The sequence below is a fragment of the Vanellus vanellus genome (genome assembly GCF_965231255.1).
Source record: "Vanellus vanellus genome assembly, chromosome: 4".
NCBI classification, from domain to species: domain Eukaryota; kingdom Metazoa; phylum Chordata; class Aves; order Charadriiformes; family Charadriidae; genus Vanellus; species Vanellus vanellus.
Genome location: NC_138909.1, coordinates 52,581,316 through 52,595,665, shown reverse-complemented (window position 1 = coordinate 52,595,665; position 14,350 = coordinate 52,581,316). Strand labels below are relative to the sequence as shown.

At 39.9% G+C, this 14,350-nt stretch overlaps 1 protein-coding gene across 1 annotated transcript in view; it reads right to left on the bottom strand.

Moving 5' to 3' along the window:
- Positions 1-14,350, bottom strand: part of NSD2 (nuclear receptor binding SET domain protein 2) — a 75,045-nt gene that overhangs the window by 8,388 nt on the left and 52,307 nt on the right. Inside the window, exons 11-14 of the mRNA XM_082482220.1 lie at positions 4,376-4,507; positions 3,187-3,310; positions 1,948-2,148; positions 1,042-1,221 (exon numbers count right to left, since the gene is read on the bottom strand). Of these exons, the coding sequence (XP_082338346.1) occupies positions 1,042-1,221; positions 1,948-2,148; positions 3,187-3,310; positions 4,376-4,507 (637 nt within the window). The remainder of the gene's footprint in view (positions 1-1,041; positions 1,222-1,947; positions 2,149-3,186; positions 3,311-4,375; positions 4,508-14,350) is intronic.

Sequence of the window (14,350 nt, the reverse complement as noted above, 5' to 3'; positions counted from 1 at the left end):
AAAAAAACAAAAAAAGGTTGAAAACCATCAAGACAAAAATAAAAGTTTTGCATTCCAACCAGGCTCAAAGCAGTGCGATACACATGTGGGAGGCTGAGTTAGAAAATAAACGGTTAAAACGTGCTGGCCTGCAACAAATGCGTATCGTCTAGTTGTGTACAAACCCCAAAAGGTCCTGACTAATTTGAATGCCTGGCAGACTCCAATTAGTAATACATACAAAACAACAAGCAAGCTAGCGATAAAAGAGCCAGAATAATGCACCGCAAGTTATAATTACTTTGTTTTACTTTAATGACTACAATGTATTTAGCAGAGTTTCATATATATTAATATTTCACTGTATGCAAGATTCTAACAACAACAGATTTCTCTTATGTTTGTTTTTCCTGGGGGGAGGGAATGAGGTTGTTAGTTTGTCCCATGAATTATCAAGTGGAAAGTTAGCTGCAGCTTAGAAAGCTGCTATGCTGCGTGTTGATTTGTTAACAAATCAGGTAAACTTTCACTGCTACAGTTTAATCAGCACTATGCACTTTGTGGTTCTTATAATACATAAATTTATTGCACAACGTAAACCAAAACACCCTTAATTAGCGGCACTCCCAGCAACAACTAATACTGATTCAATTTGCTGTCTGCTGCTAAACTAAAAGCAGCTCTTAAAATATTTATGTTTTAATATTATGCATTAGCAATAAAGAAATGCAAAAAGCCTCAGTACATTGAACACAGGGGAAAGAACAGAGAAACACTTCTCATTACGTGTCTCTGGTAAAGAATTAAATCAGGCTTTTGGTTGCTGGACAAAGTCCAAGTAAAAACATTCCTTAATAAATTACATCTGCAAAAAAAAAAAAAAAACTCAAAAACTTGAAGCAGTACAAGCCAACCTTAAGTTATTTCAATATCTAACAGAGCCTAACTTAATATGCCACATTTCTAATAATTTTCTACAAAGAGAAAATAGTGAAATAAAATTTAAATTGGAGAATCAAAGTTTTGATGCTGCATTTATGAAAGAGTTTTACGGCAGTTTACCTTTTGAACACACAAAGCACCAGCTCACATTGACATGCGCATGATGACTTTTTCCTTTCATGGCAGTGAAATGATTCGTACAAACAATGCTGTTGGAAGCGATGACTGCACATCCTGCAGCAATGCAAACGTCTCCAGCATGGTATGCAACAGGACAGCGAACACAACGCATCATCTTTCCTAGCAAAGCAGAATACTGCCATATTATTTTTGAACAGAACTGTTTTAGTATTTGAGCTAAAAAACAGCAGTACTGTCTGAGGTAGCTAATACACACACACACACACACACACACACACACACACTCTCTCTCTCTCTCTCTCTCTTATGTTTTCAAAGTCTGCATATTTGCATTTAGCACCAATACCGAATTCACAAAAGGTTTTTAAAGAACCCTAGAATGAGTTTAAAGCACTATAACATTTAAACGTGAGGGCTCTGACTATGCACACCAGGGTAGACAAGCGTTCCTCAGTCATGCGATTTTGTCTACAGATGTTGCCCAAAGCTAAAAGTATGCACAGAAATGAACGCGTCCACATTGGGCGAGCCTTGCTGCAGCGGCTCTGCGCTCACGGGTGCTGCCCTCGCTCCGCTCAGCCTGTCCCTCCTCATCATATACGCATTCGAGATCTCATTCTCTCGTGAGAAGAAATCACCGTTAACTATGAGAATCGAAAGCTAGTTAAAAAGAAAGAACACAAACAAAGTAAATACTAGCGTTGACTGAAAATTATTTGATTGTTATTATTTAAAAAAAACAACCAACCCAACACCTGAATAAATCAATAGCCCACACACGCCAGAAAAATTGCAGCGAGCAGCTGTTAAACGGACAGATTCCTTACCTTAACATACCATAAACAGACTTAATTCATCAGTCATAAAAACGTAAAATGAAACTACCTTTTGAAATCCGTGGATGCGAGGGGTTACTAACATGACAACTTAGGCAGCTGTGGAGAGGACATCGAAACCCCCTGTTCTCAAACACAGTAAGATGAAATTTTTTCACACAAGCTTCATGGTAGAATTTTCCGCAGTGGGATACGACACAGCGTTTCACATCTGCCTTTCGCTCTTTACACACAAAACAGGTATGCACACCTAGTGGCAAAAGCAATAAAAATAATTTCAACGAATTTTTCATCCAAACCTGTGTATTTAAAACGCTTCTGTTGCGAGTTCTGGTTATGCATGGGGGAGTTGCTTTTGTTCTTCTTTTTTTTTTTTTTAAACAAACACAAATCAAATTCTATTATGTGATGCAGCAATCCATTTACTTTAACTCTTTAGTGTTAAATATTAATCTGTTCAGATACAGATAAAATAAAGTTCCAATGCAAACCAATGGCTGTCAAAAGTGTACACAACACCACCCAAAGCCTCACTGATCTGCTTTTACGTTCTTATTTATAAGCCTCAGTATGCCAGGACGACAGTGTATTTTTTTTTTATTTATTTTTTTTTTTAAAGCAACGAAAGAGGATGATGGGTTGTCTGTGACCCTGTGAAATCTGAAGTAGGTCCACAAACCAAAGACAAGAATCCTCTAATCTTCTCTCTGGAGCGCCTGGAACAGCTTTACTTCGAAGCAGCCTTGTTCCGGCAAGGTTTACCACCTGTACTGAACTGAGCTTATGAGCAAGAACGCAAATCTTTTACGTAAAGTTTTAAGATTAAGAACCTCCAAGCAGTTATTATAGGATGAGAAGCAAATGAAATTAATAGCAATAAGGTAGTCTTTTAATAGGAAAAGCAAAAGATCGACAAAGGACTGAAGAAGGACTTAAAAAGTTTCACTTGCTGCTTTTTTTCTTCCTAGGATTTCTTAAGTCTTTGTGACAGACTTTAAATCTAATCTGTACTTGTACTCAGAGAGCAAATATTCTGCAATTATTAAGGCAATGGAATTCAGACTAAATCAGCCAAGTTGCAAGAGAGTTCTCACTGAAAACAGTGCGAGCTTTCTAAAACGTGGCACGCTTAAGGGTACTACATGACCTCCCACCCTGTCGGGCACCAAAGGATAAATATGGTTTCTCCAAAGATACGTATTCTATCCAGGAGGATTTCCTAGAACAATGTATGGGAAAACCACAACTTTTTTTTTTTTTTTTTATTAATAGAAAGGGACAAACTTGCCTGATGTACATTCACTACAAATGAATTTTCCTGTTGGTCTTCCAGAGAGCCCAAGGCAGCTTACATGAAAAGCTCGATAGCAAAGTCCTTCACACAGTAGGAGATCACCTGTTTTTTCACACAGCTTTTACAACACAAAGGCATTGAATGTTAAAGAAAAGTTCATATGTGGAAAAAACTGTTTTCTTTATTCCTTTTCATATATTGCTCCTCAAAATCTCTTTCCCCATTGTTGAAATAAAATTTAACAAGTGAAAGATAGTTTTACAAGCATCATCGCATGCCCTGGCTTCTAGTCGAAACAGATAATCGAGCCATTAAACCGCTAGAAATATCACTCATAGAACCATAATTCATGAGTAAATACAATCTGACAGAAAAAAGGGAAAAGAAAAAAAAAGCTTTAAGAAATTTTCCCTGAGCACACTGATGCATCCGAGTAGGGTTAAAAAGCATCCTTATTTTCCTTTTCCTTGGCAAAAGGAAATTAATCTAGGTGGCACAATGATACTTCTATGTCCGGGCGGTTAGCAATGGCACATGCATAACTAAAAATGAACCGAACAATAGTGCTGGCAGAATCTAAGAGATTAGCCAACATTTAAAGATAGCTATAACCTCATCATCACTATGTACAAGACATGGAAATATGTAAGCGCTTGCCCAGTCTCGTGGAAACAAATTTGATCTGTCCATTTGCACTGTGTAATCATTTCGTAATCTAAGAACTCTTCCAGAATAGTTTGAGAGAGCTTTTTGCTTCCAATTAGCATGCCGCACGCACGCTGCTACCGATGCATCACCGCAATCTCTGCCGCACGCAGAAGCACAAAACCCACTGGGTTTTACTTCCTCCTCTTTATTAGCAGATAAGCGAGCAGCTCCTCTCAGTCATTTAACCAGTTACCTGGCAACGCTCATGCACTTATTCTGAGGTACAAATTATGCTCCTCTTAGAGATCTGGAAACTCAAGCAGAAAGGCTAAGTCACTTATTGAAGGTCAAGAAAAAAAAATTAATTAGGAATGAAGAATGCCATTTATTAGCACGGCACCCTCATCGCTAACAGACATCTCGGACACACACGATAGCCTGCTTCTGGCCTAGTATCGTCATTTTCGTATTTAAAAACACCTTTTCTAGGAACCCTCAGAAGACGTGGCTCGCTGTCCCAGCTAACAGCTCTCACCTGACACACATATTCTTTTTTTGTTCCTGCTCCTCGCTCAGATTTTTTGGATGATATAGACACTTCAGTCTGAGTTTCATCAGCACTTTCATAGGGAGACTCTGACCGCTCATCTCCTTGGCCATCGGAGATCTGAAGATTAAACATACATGTTAGAGAAAGCAGTCGTGTACGGTCAATTTTGTACAGAATATCAACTGAAGGAAACAAACAGACCGCAATTCAGACCAGCAGAGTCAGGCACGCTCTTTCGGGTTGGTTCCCCCCCACCTTTAAAACCAGCTTGATTAAAACCAGAGTATGCATTTGTGGAAGTCTCATCAAAAGGACTACGTAGCAATCATCCTCACCAGCTCAACAGCAGCCAAAACAAAACACCAAAACTTTGTAACACGGCATTTTATTCATACTCAGTTCTGCAATACAGTTAGCTGGAAGCGCCTAGCCGGTAACACAGGGATATCTTCAAATCCCTGGATACGTATTAAAGATGGAGGATTTTAAAAAATATACGTAACTTACTTTAAAAAAAACAACCCTAGGAACATATGTAAAAGAAAATATAGTGCAGTTCTCAGTTCAATAGAATTTAGGGAGGGAACAGACAACCGAGCCATTTGTGTTATCTCGCGTTACACCAGAAGATGCAGAATTTCACATTGTTGCCCCCTGACAGTACTCAGCGAGTTGTGTTCCACTAAGTACATTCTCCAGGACAGCATCACACTTGGGAACGGCAAAAGAAACCTCTCACTTCTCCTCCAGCTTCTTCTAATGGTTATTCAGACATACCATCACATATACTGCCTCATGTCCCTCCTGAGTTGTCTAACCGCAACTCACGGGTGATGATGCCTTCTCCAGGTATTTCAGCTACGTTAAAAGTCCTTTGGAACCAGACATTTCCCTCCTGCGGAAGCATGCTGCAATTAAGCCCGTTTCAATCCTTTTTTGGTAAGCCAGAATGCCCTCTAATTTTCCCCCTAAGGAACTTCTTCCGGCATCAAGAGAATTTTGGTGGCTTTTCTCTAAACCTTATCTGTACTTTAAAAAGGCTGTTGAAAAATCAGGCGGGAGAACTGGAGGCAACGGCCCGTTGCAAGTCTCACGAGCACAGTACCCAAAGCAAACCAACACGCTACCCCTCTTCGCCGCTTCTGCTGCGCCGAGTAAGGATCTCCCTAAGTCTTTTTTTTCAATACAGCACTGGAAGGCACTGCAAATTGCCGCGGTACTCAAGAGATCATTTTGCCAATAGCCGTTTGTCAGGCTACAGACACCCCGCTCTATATGAAGAATTGGCTTTCTGTTTTCAGACATACGATCTCATATTTATCTATAGCAAAACACGTTTTACTAAAAATGACCCAGCTTACCAAGTAATGGAGACAGCTACGTGCAACCTCCCTATCAGCCAATCTCCACAGAATGTGGAAATATATTAGAAGTGATTTATTTTGAAATCAGAGAGAGAAATGTAAAGCTGAACCAGGCCTAGCATTAGTCTTCATAAAATCCCTTTTGAAACACTGGTTTTAAGCGATCGCTTCTCACCGTTGCTGCCAGCTAACCTGCATTCCTCCATTGAGTATTTGCTTTCCTTGACCATGTCTAAAAATATGTTGTAAATTGGATCACATTGACAGTGGCTGGTTGGTTGTTTGGTTCCCCCCCCCCCCAGATTACTTGCAAGGGTGTAAATGCATTTTCTCTGTGCAAATGCATACTACCAAAGCGATTCATACCTACGCTTCAGCTATGAATATTTCTATAACTGGAGTGATTTGGAGATTTTGCCCAACTGTTTCAGAAGTGGTTAAAAGAAACTGCATGTAAAATCATTGCTCCGTTCAGGCAGGAAATCTCTGTCCCCTGGAAGGAGCGGCGACGTAGTAAACTGCAAACACAACCTGAGCGCACGGCCAGGGGCAGCCAGTTCTTACTGGGATGGGGCAGATAAAGAAAGGCAGCGTGGGAGTTCGGCAAAAACACAAAAAACATTTTCCTTCCTGGTTTAAGTAAACTTACACACACGCTTATTTCTGTTTAAACTCTTCCCACAGAAACATTAATTAGTAGAAGCAGCGCACTGCTCTAACATTTTTAGTACCTCATTACGTTCCTGTTTCAACTAGCCAAAATTAGTCACGTTTAGAAAAGAAAAAAAAAGAAAAAATAAACTGGAAGGTCTTAGATCTGCATTTCTTTTCTACTAAAAAAAAAAAAAGGTACGCTTTAGGTTCTAAGCAAAACACTACGTTAACTTGACACTACGGTTGTCCCCCATCTTTTCCCCACATCACAAAGTACACCTAAAACCCTGAGAAAAAACATCTGTGGAGCACAACTTAAGAGTTAAGATAGTCTTCTTTCCAGCAGCAAAAGCTATAGAGTCTTGCTCTTGAGGAAAGCACTCCTTTTCCCCCAGCTCACTACTTTCGAAGGCAGAGCAGAGAAGCAGAACACAGCCAGTGACAAATACATTGCCACAAGAGAATAAGGTTTCTTTCCCTGGCTTTTCTCTGGTTTATACACTTGTAAAATGTTCAAACGAAGGATGCAGACCTCTATATGGAGAGCTAACCCTGTTGGCAGAGGACAGTTTTTCAGAAACCCCCTAGATATAGGTCGCAAAATCCCAGCCATTTGTGAACCGTAGGTCGAGAGCCGTTTTCCTACAGAACTGAGATTTTACTGCCTCAGAATTAACGCACCGACCATTCATTGAAATCAAACACTGACTGAGCCAAAAAGGAGCAGCGCTGGCAAGAATCAAGCTCTACGTCACAAATGCAGCCACAAACTCCAAATTCCGTCAGCCCATTCAAGATAAAACTTGGCAATTTACACCCGCCTATAGATTAATGACGGATTTCAAGCATGAACACCAACACACAGAGCATGAACGAAATACCTTTAGTTCTTCAACCGCATGGCTACCAGACTGCGAGTATCTTTCGAGATCTCCCCTTTACGGCTGTCAGGAGCCTCACACACTTCACAAATCAAACGCTCCATTAACCACCAGTTTTGCACTAGCCAGACCAGCCCGCATACCTGCTGGTGGCTGCTGCAACTCTCATAAGCAGCTCAGCAATGCCCTTCTGCCGCCCGAGGCAGGCTGCTGCTGCGGGACGCATCTCTTGACCCCTGCTACCACCACCAGAGGTTCAGCCATCACACGCAGCAGCCGCGTTACGCCTAACTCACGCACCGCGCGCATCCACTCCACCATCAGCTGAGAGTTTCCATCTCGGCTGATTTTAGAGGGCTAATAAAGGGGGAGGCTAACAGATTCCCTGTTCTAAGAGAGGGAAGCATTTCTTCAGGATCATTCAGAGTTTGACCCATATCTCATCTTTCTTTATATCTCGCCGAAGGCGAGACACTCGCTACCAGCCATCTCCTTTTGCAAATAACCCCCGTTCTACACAACCATCTTTTGGGATAGCTCCCTCTATGAAGAGAGGCAGAATTCAACACCTCAGCTCCTGAAGTCATCCCAGAAGAGCCGATGGAAATATCAGGGAAGTAAAACGAGCGCCTGTCCCTTCAGGCCAGCGCAGAAGAAGCTGAGGCAACCTTCATCTAACGTTTCTCAGAGAGGACTTACACCCTAATGACAGGTAGAGCACGAGATGGTTGGGAAGACTCTATTTGCACCCCCAGCAAGCTGCAGCGGCACGAACAGGTTCTGATTCACCAAGGGGACAGTTGAGTTTCACAATAAAAATACCTTTAGATTGAAACAGTCACTAACTAAATACGATTAACAAGACGATTGCTGGAAATCAGTTCACGCTGACATGGAACAGCCACCTCTAAAATTAAATATAACGCTTTTGTGGTTTTTTAACACAACTTTCCATAATGGAAGGTCTGAAAGTTCACATACAGGTGCCCAAATCACAGCATTCAATAAAAATCAGCACAGGTTTCTTGTTTTGTTTTGGTTTTTTTTTTTTGGGGGGGGGGGTTTGGGTTTTTTTTTTGTCCTTAATTGTAAAGGCACAAAAGTAAATCTTTCCCTTGTGATCATGCCAGAGCTTGTCCTGTCCTTACTTTTGTAATATAATCTCCTTAGCAAAGTAAATTACATGTAATTAACTCTTCTGATATTCAGGCCAAGGTTCAAAGCAGTCAACATTTACATTAGCGGCAAAACCTGTCAATGAGCAATTTGTAGCAATTGCCGGTTTGCTATTTTATTCTGGTTTACATTTTGAGTAATTTCTTATTTCTTATAAAGGCAAAGTACTATTTTTAAGAGTGCAAATTTAGGGGGGGAAAAGGCAAGGCTGTTCAGATTTACAGCAAGCGACAAGTTTCTGCAATGAAATCGCACCCGAACTCTGTAATCGCCTCCCCTTTTCATTAGCAATTACTGATGCTGCAACACAGAAGATACCCTTTTTCTGCTGAAGTGATCATCATCGCAAGCACCACCAAACTTTACATTTTGCGCATCGGTCAGCCTTTCCTTCCCATTTCCTTCAATTACTGACTGTCAACGTTATTTTGCGCGTACTTGCCTGTAGAGGCTTTCACACTGCAGCACCTGAACACAGAGCAACCGGGCGGCATTTCAGAAACCAAATCCCGCTCTGTCTGCTGGAAACTGCGCATCTGCGTACACAAGCGAAGGAAAGGGGAAAAAACTGGCCTAAAAGCCAAATCGTGAGCTTCGCTCTTCGTTTGGGCTGGGCCAGAACTTCCTTCAGGGATCAACGCGGGTCAGAATACAGCTGCTCACAGAAGCGACACATTTCCCATGCGGCTCCCAAGGCAATCCTTCCTTTCCCGCGTGAATCAGTTATTATTCACTACTCACACACGTAAGACTCGAAGGGAACATGTAAGGACACATTACTGCAATCTTCCAAGTTGTCTCTAGATTTGTCATTGGAAAAGTACTCGTTACTGAGTCGAACTGGGACAAAACCTCGCGTCTCTAAAAATTCTTTGGGTTTAGTATTATATTTTTACCCACGAAGAGATACAAATTGTGGCAATGTGTCATTAGTTTAAGAATTAGGTCTACTCATCTCAAAGTATTTTGAATGTATATTTTATACAACTTTTTGGGGGGGGCAATAGTTACTCAGACCCACAGGGTTACAGGAATCGGCATATCAAGACTTTGTATTCCCAAAGTAGTTTTAATTTAAATTCCCTGTTCACAATAACCAAAAGAAGTGTTTACTGGAATCTTTCAGACAAACATCAACCTATTTTTAGAAAGACTACACAAGAATGCTTATAAAAGCAATCTTCAGCATTAATTCTCAACTGAATGAAGATGCTTTGCATACTGCAATATTTGATGTATAAAGCCAGATTACAGCAGCAACCACCACTGAATACTGGGTAATTGTTTAATTGCTAAATATAAGGATGAGATTTACTTTTTTTTTTTTTTTTACTGCTTCCTGAACTACTACTACTCCCGTTTTGGGCAAAAGGGATATACAGTATACATACAGATGCAAGGACTGTTTGTGAAACAATGAAGTTTCCTTCTCACGATTATGTTGAGTAAATAAGAATTTGGTTTTGATGGAGGCTGCTGGGCAGGCTAAGAAAGAGGAGGGAATGTGTGCATTTAAAATAAGACTTAAGACACGAGTATTAAAAGGAATTGAGTCAGCTATGTGCATTTTGTGAGTTTCTATGTTTATATTCTTACTTTTGCCTTTTGATTGAAGCTCTCTAAAAAGCTTGAGGGGGAAGGGGGCAGGAAGATGATTTGACAGAAGCACTGTGTACAAAATCACTTCTCACATGTTTTTTCCTACTCCAAGACTTTCCTCAGCTGCAACGCTGAGTTCCAGTTAACTGCACAGTTCACTGCACCGTCAATTAAAGCATTCAAAGGTGAAAGGATAAGCACTAACATTGGGAAACATTTGTCACACCATTCAGTACATCTAAATGTCGAGTTCAAGTCTACAACAACTTTTTAAGCATTTTTTGTAACCAGGTACCTGATTCCAGTCTCAGCCACACACCTCAGCAGTAATGAGAGCCAATTCTTCATTCCCTCTGGCTTTTTTTTAAAAAAAAAAAGAAAAAAAAAAAAAAGTTGGATGCAAGCTGGTATGTACACTCAGCTTGCGTATTTCTAGAATCACGTGGGTGAACTTTGCAAACGGCATTGCTAGTTCCACAGCTGGATGGTTAAAATTTCACTTGTTAAAAAAAAAAAAAAAAAAGGGATAGGTTCTGACATATTCTCAGTTGGCATCCAATCATACTGATACATGATACAAGAAAGGATAGCCTGAAAGTTAAAAATTCAAACGATTCTGTGTTTCAAAGAAGCAGGTGAGGATGAAGTGAAATATTTACGTGGACATTTGCTCCATCCACTCACCCACTTGAGGGGAAAAAAAAAAAAAAATTCTATTTAAAATTTTCTACTTCCTTTCAGACAGCTCCAAAATCAAATAGTGAACACCAGTGCCAGCAAAACCCTTACACTGTAATTCCATGCAAAAAAAGAGGTTCAGAAATTCTAGGTCTGTAAGTACATGGCTGTACTCATCCTATCTGCAGCCTGAAAGTTACCATAGTAAGAACATAAAATGCAACTGTTCTGTTTGTCAAGACTGGTCCTCAATCAGCTGACGACCTGGCTATTAAACGTGCTTTTAGTTTTAGGTTTAAGATTAAGTCTTCATTTTTAAAAGATGATCTACAAAAGCATCTTTGCTGGCTCAATGTTATCCTGGGGGTGGGGAAGGAGTGGTAGTGGTGTCTTTTTTCTTCCCTGTAAGCACGTCCTGGCTAAAGGGCGCCCTGAAGAACTAGAGCATCAGTATTTCTGAGGGCAAAACTTCATGCCTCGTGGAGCAGAAGCAAGTTTCAAATACTGTGTGTTAGCAATTGCAGAGTGAACAAAATTCACACTTCTGTGCTTATCAGCTTCACTAGGACTTCTCCTCTCCTAGATCCAATTGAGACAAACTTTCCCTGCCCAGTGTCTGAAGGTTCGAAACGAATTTGGAAATTTTGAGTGAAAAAGTTGCTAACATTTATGCGTCTATGGTGCCCACACCAGACTGTGCTCCAACAGTTACTACTCCGCCAGTCACACCTTTTCATGCTTTTCTAGCTACGGAAGCGCAATTTTCATTATAAAAATATTCTTCCTCAGAAAACTGACTTTATTAACTCATTCAGTCTTATAAAAACACTTCTTACATTACTCATATATGCTTGCTTAACAGCACTTCTTAAGCATTAAGAACACAAGCTTTGGTCTTAGTCATATTCAAGACAACGGTGTTCTTCTGTCACGTTGTGCTTAAGCAGTTATAAAAACAACTAGAGGGCCATCTTTCCCAGAGCCAAAGAAGTTAACCCTCCCGCTTCCCCTTGTTTTACTCGAGCATCTCTTGTTTTATAATCCCGGCTGTCGAAAATCAAATGGAAACAAAATCCACTATGTATTCTTATTGTAAAGCTAGGGGTATATAAAATGAAAACAAAGCGTGGCAGAAAATTATTTCCTTCTGCTTTTCTGTTTGGTAGGCAACACACCTCCACAGCGGGATCAGCAGGATCCGTAAGAGACAGGGCCCACAAAGAGTGACCTACCACTCTTCCAGAGTTGTCTTAAGACACACACTGCCTTAAGAGGCATCCTCTCTCGGGCCGTCTGCTATCTTTGACAGATAGGCCGCACCTTTTTATAAGCATTTTAGAAGCATGTTTCCACGACTTCTGAATGCCGTTGGCTTTTTAAGTTCCACTTTGCTTAAAACTAAGTTTTACAAGCTACAAGCTCAGACTTCCTGACGTGAATTCCGAGTCGGTGATTGCTATACCACAGCCGTGCAGGAGGAAGTGGTCTGGGCTGGCTAAGAGCTTTCTCTAGAAAGCGTGGAGTATGCATGTTCTGATAAGGAAACTCTTTAGTCTTTTCACGAACAAACCCCAACTGCATTTTTTTTTTTTTCTTATTAACAAAATCTCAGCGGCTAGAGGGTTGGGTTGTGTTTTTTTTTTTTTTTTTTATCTAAGCACAACTTAATATATAAGTCAATAAGCAACATACAAACAACAGATCAGACTGTATTCAAAAGACAATCTATCGTGCACCCACACGGAGACAGAAAAACTGACAGAGCCAATTGAGTTACAGTTAACATTTCCTTTATTTCAGTATAAGAATTCCTGAACTGAATGAAGAATGATATTTTGGCCCATACTGCTAGACTAGATAAATTCTTTAAGTATGCGGTGCCACAAGTGTACACAGTACTATAATAGCAAAAAAGACGGCCTGGGACAAGTTTCATTTTTATTATTAGCAGGAGTTAAGACGTTTCAGATAAGGATATTATGCATTTCTGAATTTGCCTGGAAAGTTAATTAAAACTCTGAGAACATTTTAAAACATAAAATTGCCTACAGATACTCATGATACTTTGGTAGGGGATGTGGAATAAAAACCTACATCATGTAAACATTCAGTAAACAGATTCTCTGCACTCTGAAGCCTAAGAAATACACAAGATGAGAATAATTACATAAGAAACTTAATTTTCTACACAGAATGTGCTGCCAAAGAACAAGAGTCAAGCCTAGAATTTTTTTCCATGTGAAAGTAGAAGCATCGTAACAAAACTGTATGATCTGGTGGGCGAGGCAGGTCATTTCAATTGTTAAGAGGCTTTAGCAGAGGTTTAGCAAGAAACAAATCCAATTACTTGCAGCGTTCCATAAAAACGTACCCCTGACTGCTTACTGGTGCTTTGAAACGGGGGGGGGGGGGGGAAGATAAAAAAAATCTATAGGCATACAGAAACAAACACAGGAAACAACTGTCTGCTAAGTCAGAGGATATAAAGTGGCACTAAATATTATATTATCCGTAAGTATTATTTTGAAGAGAAAAATTATCTTTGAAAGGAGCTAGAGTGAAACACTAGAACCACACCGATTTTGTTTCACAACCTGCAAGGTTAGTTTCAACTATTTTTTCTTTAGGGCAGTAGTTTGTTTAAAGCGATGTAAATTCCTTCCTTCCTTCCTGTTCTTAGGATCTCAAAGGTATTTATTTTTACCTTCAGTAAGCACACCTAGAATATTTTAGTTGTATACTGTAGGACAACTAGTCTCCAGGGTCGATAGGGCTGATGTACTTTTTTAGTTGCAAGTTGTACATATCTCATGACTGCCTTCTCAATCAAATACCTTACCTTTTAAGAATTGTGTTTTCTCCATTGTGTACACATCCCAATACCCATCAAAACATGCAGATAAAACAAATCTGCCTCAAATCCGTAATGACAAAAAAAATATACTGTTTAATATGCAGAAAAAGAGCAAAACTTAAGGCTTGCATTACTATAACTTGCATTATTAGGCCTTGGAAACACAAGAAGTTGTAGCTATAAGCAGCAACCGAGCTTGTTTTGACACTGGATGTTACAGAAAGAAGAAAGAACTCCGTCTAGGGAAGATATAAGGAACTTACAATAAGAGCAACACCGTCAAAATCTTTCATGGGCTTCTTTAAACTGCCATCTGCTGGTCAGCTCATACTTCATGAGGATATGATGAATGACAGGCTAGCTAAGAATTTAGAGTATTACATGTTCTTTATTTTGTCCTCTCTCAGAAAAAAAATACAATTTCTTTGAAAAATTTCAGAAGTAGTATCTAGACTCTGCAGGATACTATGACACTTATCTGCTGTCAACAAATCCATCCAATTTAATGAAGCCAGCCAATAACCACAAATTGTTTGAAAAGCTAAAGCAAGTACGTTTCATGCAAACACACAAAGTGTGCCAATAATCCAGCAGTAATGGTAATGTAAAGCCTTTTTATTTATTAAAAAAATACTGGTTACATTCTACTGGCACCTACTACATTATTGGGGGGTGGAGGGCCAAGGTAAAAAAAAAAGAAACGAGAATACACCACCTGTATCTCTTCTCACAAATATCATGAGCTTTTGGATGG